Source organism: Salvelinus fontinalis, chromosome 8, assembly GCF_029448725.1.
Source record: "Salvelinus fontinalis isolate EN_2023a chromosome 8, ASM2944872v1, whole genome shotgun sequence".
Classification (NCBI taxonomy): domain Eukaryota; kingdom Metazoa; phylum Chordata; class Actinopteri; order Salmoniformes; family Salmonidae; genus Salvelinus; species Salvelinus fontinalis.
The window spans coordinates 1,571,104-1,589,115 of NC_074672.1; the positions used below are offsets into that span (position 1 = coordinate 1,571,104).

At 45.6% G+C, this 18,012-nt stretch overlaps 1 protein-coding gene across 2 annotated transcripts in view; it reads right to left on the reverse strand.

The window, feature by feature from the left end:
* Positions 1 to 18,012, reverse strand: part of LOC129860353 (SH3 and multiple ankyrin repeat domains protein 1-like) — a 60,604-nt gene that overhangs the window by 34,871 nt on the left and 7,721 nt on the right. For both annotated transcript variants that reach the window (XM_055930679.1, XM_055930678.1), the window contains exon 2: positions 6,246 to 6,808. In XM_055930679.1, the coding sequence (XP_055786654.1) occupies positions 6,246 to 6,746 (501 nt within the window). In that variant the 5' untranslated portion in view covers positions 6,747 to 6,808. The remainder of the gene's footprint in view (positions 1 to 6,245; positions 6,809 to 18,012) is intronic.

Below are 18,012 nucleotides of genomic sequence, written 5' to 3' on the forward strand. Positions count from 1 at the left end.
TAAGAGGCCTTTCTACTGACTCTAAAAAACACCAAAAGAAAGATGCCCAGTGTCCCTGCTCATCTGCGTGAACGTGCTTTAGGCATGCTGCAAGGAGGCATGAGGACTGCAGATGTGGCCAGGGCAATAAATTGCAATGTCCGTACTGTGAGATGCCTAGGACAGCGCTACAGAGAGACAGGACGGACATTTGATCGTCATCGCAGTGGCAGACCATGTGTAACAACACCTGCACAGGATCGGTACATCCGAAAACATCACACCTGAGGGACAGGTACAGGATGGCAACAACAAGAACGCACAATCCCTCCATCAGTGGTCAGACTGTCCGCAATAGGCGGAGAGAGGCTGGACTGAGGGCTTGTAGGCCTGTTGTAAAGGCAGGTCCTCACCAGACATCACCGGCAACAACGTCGCCTATGGGCACAAACCCCCTGTAGGTGGCCCAGACAGGACCGGCAAGAAGTGCTCTTCACTGACGAGTCGCGGTTTTGTCTCACCAGGGGTGATGCTCGGATTCGTGTTTATAGTCGAAGGAATGAGCGTTACACCAAGGCCTGCACTCTGGAACGGGATCGATTTGGAGATGGAGGGTCCGTCATGGTCTGGGGCAGTGTGTCACAGCATCATCGGACTGCGCTTGTTGTCATTGCAGGCAATCTCAACGCTGTGCGTTACAGGGAAGACATCCTCCTCCCTCATGTGGTACCCTTCCTGCAGGCTCATCCTGACATGACCCTCCAGTATGACAATGCCACCAGCCATACTGCTCATTCTGTGTGTGATTTCCTGAAAGACAGGAATGTCAGTGTTCTGCCATGGCCAGCGAAGAGCCCGGATCTCATTCCCATTGAGCACGTCTGGGACCTATTGGATCGTAGGGTGAGGGCTAGGGCCATTACCCCCAGAAATGTCAGGGAACTTGCAGGTGCCTTGGTGGAAGAGTGGGGTAACATCTCACAGCAAGAACTGGCAAATCTGGTGCAGTCCATGAGGAGGAGATGCTCTGCGGTACTTAGTGCAGCTGGTGGCTACACCAGATACTGACTGCTACTTTTGATTTTGACCCCCCCTTTGTTCAGGGACACATTGTTCCATTTCTGTTAGTCACATGTCTGTGGAACTTGTTCAGTTTATGTCTCAGTTGTTGAATCTTGTTATGTTCATACAAATATTTACACATGTTAAGTTTGCTGAAGATAAATGCAGTTTACAGTAAGAGGACATTTCTTTTTTTGCTGAGTTTACATTCTGTATACCATTAGTTAATTTTAGTATACTGCAAACGAACGGTATCCTTTCAGTTGAGCGTACTAGTGCTTCGCCTGTCTACCAGAAGTTGATGTTATTGCTGGCTTGTTAGCATAACAAATTATTAGCTAGACGCTTATGATTTCGGGTGTGTTCGTAAATCCAATCTGGAGTGCCAGAGTGCGCTCGTAAATCGAGAGCGTTGTCAGATTGTCAGTTTGTAAATTCAGAGCGTTTCGCTCTTGGAGCATTCAGAGCACACACTGGACACTCTGGCCGAGGAGTAGGGTTGATCAAAGCGCTCTGACTTCACAACGGCAGTCAAGCACCCAAGCTAACTGGCTAACTCGCAAGCTACTTCCAGACACAAGTAAGAAAACACCTCACTCTGACAATTTTACTCGCCCTGGCAGAGCTGGTTAGTCTGTTTTCATATTATCCAGAGCTTTGGTGACTGTAACTGTGCTGCTGGTGTAACAGTCCTGACCTATTTATGTTAGTTTTTATGTGTTTATGGTCAGGGCGTTAGTTTTGGGTGGGCAGTCTATGTTATCTGTTTCTATGTTGTTTTTGGTTTGCCTGGTATGGCTCTTGATTAGAGGCAGGTGGTTTGCGTTTTCCTCTAATCAAGAGTCATATTTAGGTAGGGCATTCTCACTGTTTGTTTGTGGGTGATTGTCTCCTGTGATGTCTTCGTTGTGTTCGATGTTCTTCACTATCGGGGCTGTTTGGCTGTTCGTACGTTTCGATGTAACGTTCCTGTTCGTGAGTTTACGTTTGTCGATGTAAGTTTATGTTCAGGTTCCGTTCGTTACGTTTTGTTATTTTGTGTAAGTTTTGAAAGTGTTTTGTTTTGTTTAGTGGCCGTCGTATTTGTAATAAAGATGGCTTATTTCCCTGACTCCGCATTTTGGTCTGAAGATCCTTCTCTCCTCACCTCATCCGAGGATGAGGAGAGCGACAGCCTTAACAGAATCACCCACCAACAAACAGAGACCAAGCGGTATGGGAATGCTCGACGGAACAACAAGAACTTCTGGACTTGGGAGGAGATCTTGGACGGTAGAGGACCTTGGGCTCAACCAGGGGAATATCGCCGTCCAAAGGAGGAATTGGAAGCAGCGAAGGCTGAGCGGCGCTGGTATGAGGAGGCAGCGCGACGACGCGGTTGGGAGCCCGTGAGTCAGACCAAAAAATTTCTTGGGGGGGGGCACACGAGGAGTGTGGCAAAGCCGGGTAGGATACCCGAGCAAACTCCCCGTGCTTACCGTGGAGGTAGAAGGCGTCGTACTGGTAAGAGACCGTGTTATGCGGTAGAGCGCACGGTGTCCCCAGTACGCGTGCTTAGCCCAGTGCGGGCTATTCCACCTTGCCGCACTGGGAGGGCTAGGTTGGGCATCGAGCCGGGTGCCATGAAGCCGGCCCAACGTAGCTGGTCTCCAGTACGTCTCCTCGGGCCGGTGTACATGGCACCAGCCTTACAGGTGGTGTCCCCGGTTCGCCTGCATAGCCCAGTGCGGGCTATTCCACCTCGCCGCACTGGCAGGGCTACGGGGTTCATTCAACCTGGTAGGGTTGGGGAGGCTCGGTGCTTAAGAGCACGTGTCCTCCTTCACGGTCCGGTAGACCCGGTGCCACCTCCATGTACCAGTCCTCCGGTGGCAGCCCCCCGTACCAGGCTGTCTCTCCGGGTTCTCTCTCCTGCTGTTTCCTCCTCTCCAGCGCAGCCGGTGCCTAGACCACGCACCAGGCTGTCTATCCTTCTCCTCCCTACAGAGCTATCTGTCTCCCCAGCGCCATCTGAGCCATCCGTCTCCCCAGCGCCATCTGAGCCATCCGTCTCCCCAGCGCCATCTGAGCCATCCGTCTCCCCAGCGCCATCTGAGCCATCCGTCTCCCCAGCGCCATCTGAGCCATCCGTCTCTCCAGCGCCATCTGAGCCATCCGTCTCCCCAGCGCCGTCTGAGCCATCCGTCTGCCATGAGCCTGCAAAGCCGCCCGTCTGCCATGAGCCTGCAAAGCCGCCCGTCTGCCATGAGCCTACAGAGCCATCCGCCAGACAGGAGCTGCTAGAGCCGTCAGCCAGACAGGAGCCGCTAGAGCCGTCAGCCAGACAGGATCTGCCAGAGCCGCCAACCAGACAGGATCTGCCAGAGCCGCCAACCAGACAGGATCTGCCAGAGCCGCCAACCAGACAGGATCTGCCAGAGCCGCCAACCAGACAGGATCTGCCAGAGCCGCCAACCAGACAGGATCTGCCAGAGCCGCCAACCAGACAGGATCTGCCAGAGCCGCCAGCGAGCCATGAGCAGCCAGAGCCGTCAGAGAGCCATGAGCAGCCAGAGCCGTCAGAGAGCCATGAGCAGCCAGAGCCGTCAGAGAGCCATGAGCAGCCAGAGCCGTCAGAGAGCCATGAGCAGCCAGAGCCGTCAGAGAGCCATGAGCGTCGAGAGCCGTCAGCCTGCCATGAGCGTCGAGAGCCGTCAGCCTGCCATGAGCGTCGAGAGCCGTCAGTCTGCCATGAGCGTCGAGAGCCGTCAGCCTGCCATGAGCGTAGAGAGCCGTCAGCCTGCCATGAGCGTCGAGAGCCGTCAGCCTGCATGGACCTGCCAGAGCCGTCCAGCCAGGACCTGCCAGAGCCGTTCAAACAGGACCTGCCAGAGTCCTTCAGCCGGGATCTGCCCCTTGTCCCGGTGTTGCCCCTTGTCCCGGTGCTGCCCCTTGTCCCGGTGCTGCCCCTTGTCCCGGTGCTGCCCCTTGTCCCGGTGCTGCCCCTTGTCCCGGTGCTGCCCCTTGTCCCGGTGCTGCCCCTTGTCCCGGTGCTGCCCCTTATTCCGGTGCTGGTCCTTATCCTGGTGCTGCCCCTTGTTCCGGTGCTGCCCCTTGTCCCGGTGCTACCCCTTGTCCCGGTGCTGCCCCTTGTCCCGGTGCTGGCTGTTTATTTTGGGGAAAGTAGTTTTAGGGTGGTCAGTGGAGGGGGTAGACAGAAGAGGGGAGTGACTATGGTGGTGTGGGGACAGCGTCCTGAGCCGGAACCACCACCGTGGTCAACTGCCCACCCGGACCCTCCCCTGGACTTTGTGCTGGTGCGCCCGGCGTTCGCACCTTGAGGGGGGGGTACTGTAACAGTCCTGACCTATTTATGTTAGTTTTTATGTGTTTATGGTCAGGGCGTTAGTTTTGGGTGGGCAGTCTATGTTATCTGTTTCTATGTTGTTTTTGGTTTGCCTGGTATGGCTCTTGATTAGAGGCAGGTGGTTTGCGTTTTTCCTCTAATCAAGAGTCATATTTAGGTAGGGCATTCTCACTGTTTGTTTGTGGGTGATTGTCTCCTGTGATGTCTTCGTTGTGTTCGATGTTCTTCACTATCGGGGCTGTTTGGCTGTTCGTACGTTTCGATGTAACGTTCCTGTTCGTGAGTTTACGTTTGTCGATGTAAGTTTATGTTCAGGTTCCGTTCGTTACGTTTTGTTATTTTGTGTAAGTTTTGAAAGTGTTTTGTTTTGTTTAGTGGCCGTCGTATTTGTAATAAAGATGGCTTATTTCCCTGACTCCGCATTTTGGTCTGAAGATCCTTCTCTCCTCACCTCATCCGAGGATGAGGAGAGCGACAGCCTTAACAGCTGGCAACAACTTAATAACGTTTTTTTGCTGACGTTTACTGACTCAGGCCATATTCAACGGGTGTTGAGCGTTCGTAAGTTATTCTGCGCTCTGACACTTAGATGAGAGTGCTCTGAAATCGGAGTAGATAGACAGAATTAACAATGTCCATTGAGAACGCACAAATAATCACTAATAAGTCAATAAACGTTGGGTAGTTAGTTAGATAGTATATAGTTAATATACTGGCAAGTTCGAGTGGCAAGTATCAGTAGCCAACTAATGTTAGCTAGCTAGCTAACATATTGGTACATACTGCTGTAATAATATGCTAGGCAGTTTGTAAGGATAGCGTAGCTAACAAATTGTCATCCAACATAACATGTAATGTAACTTATTTGAAAGTCATTACTTTATTACATTGCTCAACATTTTCTTAACATTTGTCACAATTAGTTGAAGCAATGAATGTGTTGTATCCGCTCTCGTCAGACTTCAGCTGCATATTTTCCACCATTTTATTCAAATTTGATAATGTTGTGAAGCCATGCCCATTTTCTGAAGAATTGCATTATGTGCCCTTAAAGCGCGTAAATAGTGTCCACTGCTTGTATACTTTGTATTTTGGAAAATGTTGTGCGACATCCAGTAACTTTTGGCATACTAACTATATCCATACTGTGACCAATAAATATACGACATCCTCAATTTACATCACAATAGTACAGTTAGTGCGGTTAGTATGAATATTCGAACACAGCTTGGGAGATTAATTTACCTTTCAGCAAGACAATAACCTAAATCACAAGGGCAAATCTACACTGGAGTTGCTAACCAAGAGGACATTGAATGTTCCTGAGTGGCCTGGTTACAGTTTTGACTTAAATCGGCTTGAAAATCTATGGCAAGGCTTGAAAACATCTGTCTAGCAATGATCAACCGTCAACTTGACAGAGCTTGAAGAATGTTTTAAAGAATATCGAGCCAATATTGTACAATCCAGGTGTGCACAGCTGTAATTGCCGCCAAAGGTGCTTCTACAAAGTATTAACTCAAATTAGAAATGTATGTATTTCATTATCAATACATTATTCACTTTGGAATTATGTTTTTTTTGTGTGTGTAGATGGGTGAGAAAAAAAACATATTTAATCCATTTTGAATTCCGGTTATAACACAACAAAATGTGGAAGTCAAGAGGTATGAATACCTTCTGAAGCCACTGTATGTGACAGAGATGGTTGTTCTGAATTGAGTCGGGTTCCCCTCAGGGTTTATCTCTGGCCTGGGCTTGGCTGTTACACTGAATGTATGTTATGATAGTAACGTAAGAAGTATATAAAAGCAGCTTGACATACTTGTACTTAGCAGTACCGTGAACATGCACCTACTGTCTGTTTGATGTCAGGGATTCCAATGCGAAACACCATCATGGTTAGTCGAGTGTCCTCTATGGGCGCCACTGTGGTCATACTGCGCTCCATGTGAGCACGTCTTTTCTGGGTCTGGGTGGATGGGGCCGGGTGATACTGCTGCTGGTGCTGCTGCTTATGAGGGGCCTGATTGGACGTATAAGGGATGCCTCTATTTCCTGGATTGTCTGGCCTCAGTGTCCGGTCCCCTCTCTGCCTTCCAACCACAATGGCTGAGGGTTTACCTCCCTCCCCTTTACCTTCGCGTGATTGTCTGCCTCCCTTCATCTCAATCTCCTCGAGCCCTTCCACCCCTCCGTTCTCCTTCTCTCCACCATCCCCCTTTTTGTTATCTTGTCCCTGCTCCTCTTCCTCTTCCTCATCCTCCCCATCCTTGTCGTCCTCCCCAGGGTAATAGTGTTTGTTATTTCCCAGCATCCTTTGCGGTGCAGGGTCACTGCAGAGAGGGCCGGGTGACATTGCTATGGTTGCAACGTGACATGGTTGTCCCGTGCGACATCGTTTTCACCCCCAGAAACATGCTGTGGAGGAGAGAGGGAGAGAAAGGGGTTAACTAAAACATGCTGTGGAGGAAAGAGGGAGAGAAAGGGGTTAACTAAAACATGCTGTGGAGGAGAGAGGGAGAGAAAGGGGTAAATAGCTAAATAGCTAATTAACACATTGACTGATAACACTGAAATCAACACATTTCTCAAACTGTGAGAAGATAAGTCAAAACTATTAAAAATATTTAGCATTTGGCATGAACGTAGCGTAGCGATATGAACAGTAGCATAGCCATAATAACAGTAGCATAGCCATAATAACAGTAGCATTGCCATATGAACAGTAGTGTAGCCATATGCAATAGAAGTAATAACTTATTGGTGACATTGGTTTCTCACATAGCCTATGAGTGCTGGTACACATCTTCCATTTGCTGCCCGGAAATATATGGAATAGGGCTGATGAAAGACGGCCTATATGTAAACTCTATGAATATTTGCAAGTTCCGAGAGGACATACCGTTTACTACCTCAAATGGTCAAGAGCATTGAGCACCATTGTTAAAGTAGCACTGTTTTCTCTGGTAAAACACAATGATAACAGCAAGACTTGCACAATTTAATATGGCTTCCCTTTCATGAGCATTTGAGTGAGAAATGCTTTGTTCTGGTTTTGTTCTGGTTTCCTCCATATGCTTTGTTCTGGTTTCTCTACGTGGCATAGTCTGGCTAAAGGGGCCTGACGTCATGCAGAGTTAGATCATGTCCAAAAACTGTCTGAATGATGGTGGATGACGTTAGGATTCCCCACTGCCCCATTGGCAGTTTCATGGTTGGAATTGGTTTGTGTTTTTTGGAGCGGCTTCACTTTTGTAAAAATGTATAAAATAAAAAATTATGAAAATGAAGGCGGTGAAACCTACATAGATGTGAATTTGTAGATTCAGACCGACAGACGGAGCTCAATAAAACATCACGAGACCACAGGGTTAGTATTCGTTTTAGACTCTAGTAGCAGGCACAACAAGGATAGACGGCCTGCTTCTGGAAAGACACAGGATTTTGAAAGAATTACAGACATGACAAAAGTGCAGACACATCACTCACATAGGGAAAATGGCAAGTGTAATGGATGAATAGGGTAAATAGGGTCCAGGGTTTGTGTGTCAGCACCATTGAATGACAGTTGCTGGAAGTATGTTTGACGCATACAAATCAATAAGGTCTGCTCATGTCTCAGAGCCCAAACAAGGAAGCACGCCCATTGAACAGTTGTGGTGTAAAGTTAAGCAAGTGAAAAATAGGATTGAGCATGTGGGGGAAAGTGATTCCCAAGGAGCCAGTAAGTGACAAGGATGGCCACTTCACCGTGAGCAACAGAGGAAGTCAGAGGAAGTGAGGCTGGCATGCCATGGAGATGAGCGGCCGGCTGGAGAATGGTGGGGTAAGAAGGAAATGTGTCACAAACCACTTCAGGAAGCACACATACTGTGCATTCGGGAGGTGGTAAGACCCCTTGACTTTTTCCACATTTTGTTACGTTACAGCCTTACTCTAAAATGGATACATAAAAAAATCTTCACACAATACCCCATAATGACAAAGCAAAGACAGGATGAAATTTTTTTGCACATTTATTATTTAAAATAATCACATAATATCACATATACCTAAGTATCCAGACCCTTACTCAGTACTTTGTTGAAGCACTTTTGGCAGCGATTACAGCCTTCAGTCTTCTTGGGTATGCCGCTACAAGCTTGGTACACCTGTATATCGGAGTTTCTCCCATTCTTCTCTGCAGATCCTCTCAATCTCTGTCAGGTTGGATGGGGAGCGTCGCTCACAGCTATTTTCAGGTCTTTCCAGAGATGTTGAATCGTGTTCTGGCTCTGTCTGGGCCACTCAAGGACATTCAGAGACTTGTCCCAAAGCTCCTCCTGTGTTCTCTTGGCTTTGTGCTTAGGGTCATTTGTCCTGTTAGAAGGTGAACCTTTGCTCCAGTCTGAGGTCCTGAGCGCTCTGGAGCAGGTTTTCATCAAGGACCCCTATGTACTTTGCTACGTACATCTTTCCCTCGATCCTGACTAGTCTCCCAGTCCCTGCCAATGAAAAACATCCCCACAGCATGATGCTGCCACCGCCATGCTTCACCGTAGGGATGGTGCCAGTTTTCCTCCAGACATGACGCTTGGCATTCAGGACAAAGAGTTCAATCTTCGTTTCATCATGGTCTGAGAGTCATTTAGGTGCCCTTTTGGCAAAGTCCCAGCAGGCTATAATGTGCTTTTTACTGAAGAGTGGCTTCCATCTGGCCACTCTACCATAAAGGCCTGATTGGTGGAGTACTGCAGAGATGGTTGTCCTTCTGGAAGTTTGTCCCATCTCCACAGAGGAACTTTGGAGATCTGTCAAAGTGACCATCGGGTTCTTGGTCACCTCCCTGACCAAGGCCCTTCCACCCCGATTGCTCTGGTTGGCATGGCGGCCAGCTCTAGGAAGTGTATGGGTGGTTCCAAACTTCTTTCATTTAAGAATGATGGAGGCCACTGTGTTCTTGGGGACCTTCAGTGCTGCAGAAATGTTTTGATACTCTTCCCCAGATCTGTAACTCGACACAACCCTGTCTCAGAGCTCTACGGACATTTCCTTTGACCTCGTAGCTTGGTTTTTGCTCTGACATGCACTGTCAACTGTGGGACCTTATATAGACTGTTGTGTGCGTTTCCAAATCATGTCGAATTTTCCACAGGTGGACTCAGGTGGAATCAAGTTGTAGAAACATCTCAAGGATGATCAATGGAAACAAGATGCACCAGAGTTAAACATTTCGAATCTCATAGCAAAGGGTTTGAATACTTATGTAAAAAAGTATTTATCTTTGTAATTTTTTAATAAAAATTTGCAAACATTTCTAAAAGCCTGTTTTTGCTTTGTTGTTATGGGGTATTGTGTGTTGATTGATGAGGAAAATAAATAATTCAATCAATTTTAGAATAAGGCTGTAAAGTAAATTTTTTTGGAAAAAGTCATCTTTCCGAATGCACTGAACAAAAATATAAACGCAACATGTAAGGTATTGGTCCCCATGTTTCACGAGCTGAAATAAAAGATCCCAGAAATTTTTGATAATCACAAAAAGCTTATTTCTCTCAAACTTTGTGCACAAATTTGTTTACATCCCTGTTATTAAGCATTTCTCCTTTGCCAAGGTAATCCATCCACCTGACAGGTGTGGCTTTTCAAGAAGCTGATTAAACAGCATGATCCTTGCACAGGTGCACCTTGCGTAGGGACAATAAAAGGCCACTCTAAAATGTGCAGTTTTTTCACACAACACAATGCAACAGATGTGTCAAGTTTTGAGGGAGCATATATTTGGCATGCTGACTGCAGGAATGTCCACCAGAGCTGTAGCCAGAAAATGTAATGTTGATTTCTATACCATAAGCCGCCTCCAATGTTGTTTTAGAGAATTTGGCAGTCACAACCACAGACCACGTGTAACCTCGCAAGCCCAGGACCTCCACATCCGGCTTCTCTACCTGCGGGATCGTCTGAGACCAGCCACCCAGACAGCTGATGAAACTGTGGGTTTGCACAACCAAATAATTTCTGCACAAACTGTCAGAAACCATCTCAGAGAAGCTCATCTGGGTGCTCGTCGTCCTCACCAGGGTCTTGCCCTGACTGCAGTTCGGCATCGTAACCGACTTCAAGGGGCAAATGCTCACTTTTGATGGACACTGGCACGCTGGAGAAGTGTGCTCTTCACGGATTAATCCTGGTTTCAGCTGGCAGATGGCAGACAGCATGTATGGTGTAGTGTGGGCGAGTCAACATTGTGAACAGAGTTCCCCATGGTGGTGGTGGGCAGGCATAAGCTATGGACAACAAAAACAATTGGGTTTTATCGATGGCAAATTTAATGCACAGAGATTCCGTGATGAGAACCTGAGGCCCATTATTGTGCCATTCATCCGCCGCCATCACCTCGTGATTCAGCATGATAATGCACGGCCCCATGTTGCAAAGATCTGTACACAATCCCTGAAAGATGAAAATGTCCCAGTTCTTCTATGGCCTGTATACTTACCAGACATGTCACCCATTGAGCATGTTTGGGATGCTCTGGATCGACATGTACAACAGTGTGTTTTCCGGTTCCCGCCAATATCCAGCAATTTCACACAGCCATTGAAGAGGAGTGGTACAACATTCCACAGGCCAGAATCAACAGCCTGATCAACTCTATTGCGCTGCATGAGGCAAATGGTCACACCAGATACTGACTGGTTTTCTTAAGGTATCTGTGACCTACGTATGCTTATCTGTATTCCCAGTCATGTGAAATCCATAGATTAAGGACTAATGAATTTATTTCAATTGACTGATTTCCTTACATCAAATGTAACTCAGTAAAATCATTGAAATTGTTGCGTTTATATTTTTGTTCAGTGTACATCAGAGAGGGGGGCTCAATGAAAAACATTGCAAGGGCCATAGTACGTGCACTAAATCAAATAAAGAATCTATCAAATACAGTGGGTCACCACCCCCTTTCAAAATATTCACCTTTTCTGGCTTTATTTACACACAGTAACCCACAATATCCAAGTGGGGGAAAAATGGGAAAAAAATCTGAAAATGTATTAAAATTATAACTGTAAAATACCCTATTTGGATAAGTGAACAACGCCCCTTAGAATTGCAATTGCAAACTTGCTGAGGTATAACCAACCACCTTCCAGATTACACAACAAGCTAATTGGCTTCCATCTGTGATCCATTGTCGTGACTTTGATTAGTTCAGAATGAAAGCAGTTGTTCATAGAGGAGTCTTCTGCTTGGTAGTGCAATTCAAAGCAAAGAATCCACTACGGGCGGAAAGGTACTTTCAAAAGATCTACAGTACGAGATAAAATTGTGGAAAGGCAAAAGTCAGGGGATGGCTATAAAAAGATTTCAAAGCCTTTGTCTATCCAATGGAGCACAGTTAAGACCATTATTAATTAGTGGAAGGCGTATCGCACCACCCAGACCCTACATATATCAGGCCGTCCCTCCAAACTGGATGACCGGGCAAGGAGGAGACTGATCAGAGGCTACCAAGAAGCCAAGTGACTTTGAAGGAGCTTCAAGCCTTTAGGCGAAGACTGGTCAATGTGTGCATGTGACCACAATATCACAAGCGCTCCACAAATCTGACCTCTATGGGAGGGTGGCAAGAAAAAAACATTCCTCAAAAAAAGCCACATCAAGTCTTGTTTGACCTTTGCCAAAAAGCACATTGTAGATTCCGAGGCCGAGTGGCAAAAGGTGCTGTGGTCAAAATTGAACTTTTTGGCCTGAACACAAAACCACGTCTAGCGACAATCCAATACATCTTTCCACCCAAAGAACACCAAGCCTACAGTAAAGCACGGCGGTGGCAGCATCCTGTTGTGGGGGTGTTTCTCTTCAGCAGGGACTGGAGCACTTGTCAGGATAGAAGGGAAAATGGACAGTGCAAAATACTGACAGATTCTTGAAGAGAACCTGCAACTCTCTGCCAGGAAGTTGAAAATGTGAAGATGGTTCACGTTTCAACTTGACAATGACCCAAAAGCCCACCGCCAAAGCAACCGTACAGAGGCTGAAGGACGAGAAGGTGAATGTCCTTGAGTGGCCTAGTCAGAGCCTCGAATAAAATTTGATTTGATTTGAACTAAATCCCATAGAGAATCTGTTGAATGACTTGAAGAGTGCAGTCCATGAGCGGTCACCAAGCAATTTGACTCAGCTTGAACAATTCTGCAAGGAAGAATGGGCAAATATTGCACAGTCTAGGTGTGCAAAGTTAGTAGACGCGTTTTCAAAGAGACTCGTGGCTGTAATTCAAGCAAAAGTGGTACCACCAAGAATTAACTCTGGGGGGTGTTCACTTATCCAAATAGGTTATTTTACTGTTTTAATTGTAATTCATTTTCAGAGTAAAAAAAAAAGACATATATATATTTGGATATTGTGGGTTACTATGTGTAAATAAAGCTGGAAAAAAAATTATTTGATGTGTTTTCATTTCAGGCTGTAAAGCAACAAAATGTGAACATTTTGAAAGGGGGTTGTCACGTTCCTGACCTGTTTTCTGTTGTTTGGTATGTGTTTATTGGTCAGGGCGTGAGTTTTGGGTGGGCAGTCTATGTTTTCTGTTTCTATATTGGTTTTGGGTTGCCTGGTATGGCTCTCAATTAGAGGCAGGTGTTTGACGTTTCCTCTGATTGAGAGTCATATTAAGGTAGGTTGTTCTCACTGTTTGTTTGTGGGTGATTGTCGTCCGTGTCTGTGTCTACGCACCACACGGGACTGTAGCGTTTGTTCGTTCGTTTGTGATAGTCTGTACCTGTTCCTACGTGCTTCGTGTTATATGTAAGTTCTATTGGTTTAGGTCAGTCTACATTCGTTTTTGTTATTTTGTAATCCTTTCAAGTGTTTGTTTTCGTGTTTCGTCGTTTGCTGTAATAAATCATTATGTATTCACCACCCGCTGCAATTTGGTCGAATCACTACTCCTCCTCTTCGTATGAAGAGGAGGAGGAATGCCGGTACAGGGGTGGTGACTTTCTATACCCACTGTATGTATACTGATCAAAAATATAAACGCAACATGCAACAACTTCAACGGTATAACTGAGTTCATATAAGGAAATCAGTCATTTGAAATAAATAAATTAGGCCCTAATCTATGGATTTCACATGACTGGGCAGGGTCACAGCCACACCCAGTGGGGAGCCAGGCCCAGCCAATCAGAATGAGTTTTCCCCACAAAATAGCTTAATGACAGACAGAAATACTCTTCAGTTTCATCAGTTGTCCAGGTGGCTGGTCTTCAACGATCCCGCAGATGAAGCAGCCGGATGTGGAGGTCCTTCGCTGGCGTGGTTACATGTGGTCTGCGGATGTCAGGCCGGTTGGACGTATTGCCAAATTTTCTATAACGAAGTAGCGGCTTATGGTAGAGAAATGAACATTCAATTATCTGGCTACAGCTCTGGTGGACATTCCTGCAGTCAGCATGCCAATTGCCCGCTCCCTCAAAACTTGACACATCTGTGGCATTATGTTGTGTGCCAAAACTGCACATTTTTGAGTGGCCTTTTATTGTCCCCATCACAAGGTGCACCTGTGTAATGATCATGCTTTTTAATATGGATGGATTATCTTGGCAAACGACAAATGCTCCCTAACAGGGATGGACAGTAAACAAATTTGTGCACACAATTTGAGAGAAATAAGCTTTTTGTGTGTATGGAAAATTTCTAGGATCTTTTATTTCAGCTCATGAAACATGGGTTTAACACAGGTTGCGTTTATATTTTTGTGTAATTTATCAACTATTCAAAAATGTTGAATAAAAGTGTACACTCCAGGCAAATAACCCGTACCAGTAGCTTAGAAATGCAGGAAACTACCTATGAAATGAACCAAAAGAAGCCAACCCAAACTAACTCTCATGCAATATCAAGCTACCGTTCATCATAAACTCTAGTTGTTGTTGGCGGCATTAGATCCGCCATTCCCGAACCGAGCCTCGTATTAACGGCGATGGCTTCTATAATTCGCACCTCGCTAAACCGCAGCATGTTAGCCTAACGCTTACAAGGCTTTAGGAGGTTAAAACCATCATACAATTAACCAGGGTGGATGGAGAGAGGCTGATTTATGTACATTGTCTCATTAAATATTTAAGAACATGGGAGTCTGCACTGGAAGAGATAAGAGAAGAAGGACAGGCAGAGGGTAGACAGGCCAATGGAGCGTCAAAGAACGAGCTAATTGGGGAGAGAAAGCACAGGGGGGATACATGAGAGAGAAAGAGAAAGAGTGAGATGTATTTAGCATAAAGCAGAGTAATCAGATAAAGGGAGAAAGAGAGAGAGAACAATTGGGGGGATTGGAAAGGTGTCGAAAGAGAGTTGAAGAGCCCTGGGAGGAAAAGTAGGATATAAGAGTGATTGGATGAGGAGGGGGTGAGAGAAAGCACTGGTTGGCAACCAAGGAGTGTAAGAGTTGGTACGGAAAATAGGCCTACATCACAAGTTTGAGCCACATTTACACCACAGTAGGTACTGAAGCCTCATGAACCTCCCAATACAAGGATAAAGCTCCCTTCTGATTAAAAAAAAACTGACAACATCACACTTGTTGGCTTGCTCTGCATGACTAATAGTACGTGGAGGGCCCCAAATGGATTGAAAACAGTGAGAGCTTAGCACCATCTGAAGACTGTGTTTTTGAAAGACAGACACTGAAGTTGGGGAGAGGAAAAGCTGAATGATCTGAAAATTAGGGCCTACAGGTCTGAACTCAGATCAGCACCAGAAAAATTAGAGAAAGGGCATGGGGCCCAAACAGGGTATTTGACAGTGATATGGGGAACAGAACATATGGGTTCACTGTGTGTAGAAGCCAAGAGGAGAGAGAAGGAGTTGAAAATAAGAGGAGGATCAGAGGAGGATTAATCATGATAACGAGGACAGAGATAAATTGCCCTCTTTCAGTGCCCAGGAAGCAATGATGGATGGATGGATAGATTTCGAGAAAGGTTTAATGATATCTTTTTCTTCCATCTTTCTTTTCCTCTTTGCGTTGGAAGATAGGATCTAGATCTCATCACTTGCAACAAAGTCACCATGACATTGGGCTGGCATTGACATCTGACCCCCCCCTCAGTAGCTGTGTAAAGAAATCGTACAATACATGATAAATAAAACAAATATTGAAAGATAGTTTAACATTGCCTTACAAGTCAACACCAGAACACACCAGAACTACATGCTATATCATGCAGATGTGTACTGTCAGACATTACATCTTACACCTGTTAGCAACACTCCTCTCTTCAAGACAGATGGTCGATCAGTAACTGGCATGTCACATTTGAGTTAAGTCTAAGTCTAGATCTAGGGTTTTCTCCTTTTTTGGGTCGATCTCAAGGGAATGGTCATAAATACGGCCCGCAGCGCAGAGCATTTTTTATGCCTTAAAGACGCGTTCCACTCTCTCTCACACTTGTGCTCGCTCTCTCTCTCTCCTCTCCCTCACTCTCTCTCCTCTCCCTCACTCTCTCTCTATGTAGGACAGAGAGTGAGTATAGATATATTTTCAGTGTATTGGTCCCCAGAAACTAGAATTGGAGAGTATCCAAGGAACAGATTGTCCCACTTTTGAGTCCTACGAAAGTAGAGCGGCCAAGTTATGTCCTCCATATCCCTCTCTTTCACTAGGTCTCCATCGTTCAACCTCTTTCACTCTGATTGTCCCCTCTACATGAGACATTTAGGAATGTGCCGTGGGTCTATTACAACATCAGAGAGACTGACAGAATTAACACTTCTAATGAGAAAGGGGGCTTTGATAAGTTATATGGGAGGTACCTACGAGTGGATCATTGGCCATCGAAGTGGGGAGTGGTCAGAGAAGATGGGGAGGAGGAGCTAAACTTTAGTAGATCATTTCTAAAAGGGCGGTACTCAATACAGGAAGACCGCAAACACTCAGGGAAGTCAATTTTAACTCCTTGAGGGCCATGTTGTATGCTAGCTATGTTTCTGACTTCTGGTTCCTAATAAACCAAGGAAGCACTTGATGCAAAAATTATATTATTGTCGAGATGTGAGACAGTCAACCATCTAAAATGCATCCATTTTCATGTTTTGCAGGTAAATACAATTAAATATTGGTCACAAATACATTTCTGCTGCCTTAATTCATTTTCAAATGAGATAAGAACACATAATAAGAGTATAATTCACCATCCTCTACCATGATTCGCTTACCGTCATCTCACAGGGAAATGAATCGATCGCCTCTCCAAAACAATTGCGTTTCATTAATCAAACAGAATGTTAGATGATAATCATACTGTTACTCAAACAGACATCCTATCATTAATTAAGTGCTTGATTAAAATAATTATCCCGAGCCTACACTCCTCGGTAAACAATTCCCAACTCTTTGATCTACTCTGAAGCCTCCCCATCCTCCAACTCCACTTCACCAAGGGCCATCCTTTTCTGGAAACATCTAGCTATCCTCAAAAGGTTAGAGATAGGCTGACAAGGTTTCAAATACAGATAGCTCGGAATCACACTCACAGACAGACTCCTCTGTTCTGAGTGTAGCTAGAAAGCAGCTAAGGTGTCAGACCACTTAATCTGGCTGGCACTAGTCTGGTGCAGATCAAAAGCGGCGCTCTCTCTTTCCCCACCAGACTGGGTATAAATGGGTCAGGTGGAATGTGTGTTGAGTGCCTCGCCTGCCTGGGCTAGGCTATACTTGGTGGGGAGGGTGGGTAGCCTACTGTGCAGGGCACATTTTAGCTGTAATGTCCCCAGTGATATTGTTGAAAGCTCCTTTTCGACCAAAATGTTGTTCTTGAGTTTTCCAGCTGATTACTTTGTTACATTTATAATTACAACTTTTATATAAAATGCATAGCACAAATGTTTCTAGTAATATTGTGCAGACTGCAGACGCTGTATGTGATCTTACAACAAACCAATGCCGTCATCAAATGTTCCATCAAGAAATTAGATGAACGAATCAATCTCTGGGGCTCTCCATTTGGAAAAATCCATTATTTTCCAATGAAAAGCATTTGTTGGGTGGGGTGGTAGTATATACAGTATATACACATGGCTGGCACGCTTTGACAGAGTGCATTAAAATGCCATGAAAGAGCATTTGAACATCAAAGGGATCTCTGCTGCAGTATTCCTACTGTTTCACATCCACAGCAGAAACACAGAGGGGCAGTGGAAATATACCTTTCCTCTACACAACAGTTCATCCCAGTGTACCCAGTATCGCGTGTATATTCCAAGGGCCCGTTTTACTCTTCAGACGTCATCGCATATTCTTCACTAAAGATCCGAGGCCTAAAGCCCTAGAAAAGCAGGCAACGGACAATGGCAGCATGAAAAAAAAACTCAGGTTGAGAGAAAGGAAAGAAAATAACCCTTATCCGGTTCGTTTTGATTATGGATCATCGTGACCAAGTATTCCATGAATCTGAGTGACAGACTCACTTAAATACACCACATGACAAAAAGCATGTGGACACCTGCTCGTCGAACATCTTCTTCCAAAATCATGGGCATTAATAAGGAGCTGGTCCCCTGTTTGCTGCTATAACAGCCTCCACTCTTCTGGGAAGGCTTTCCACTGTTGGAACATTGTTGTGGGGACTTGTTTCCAT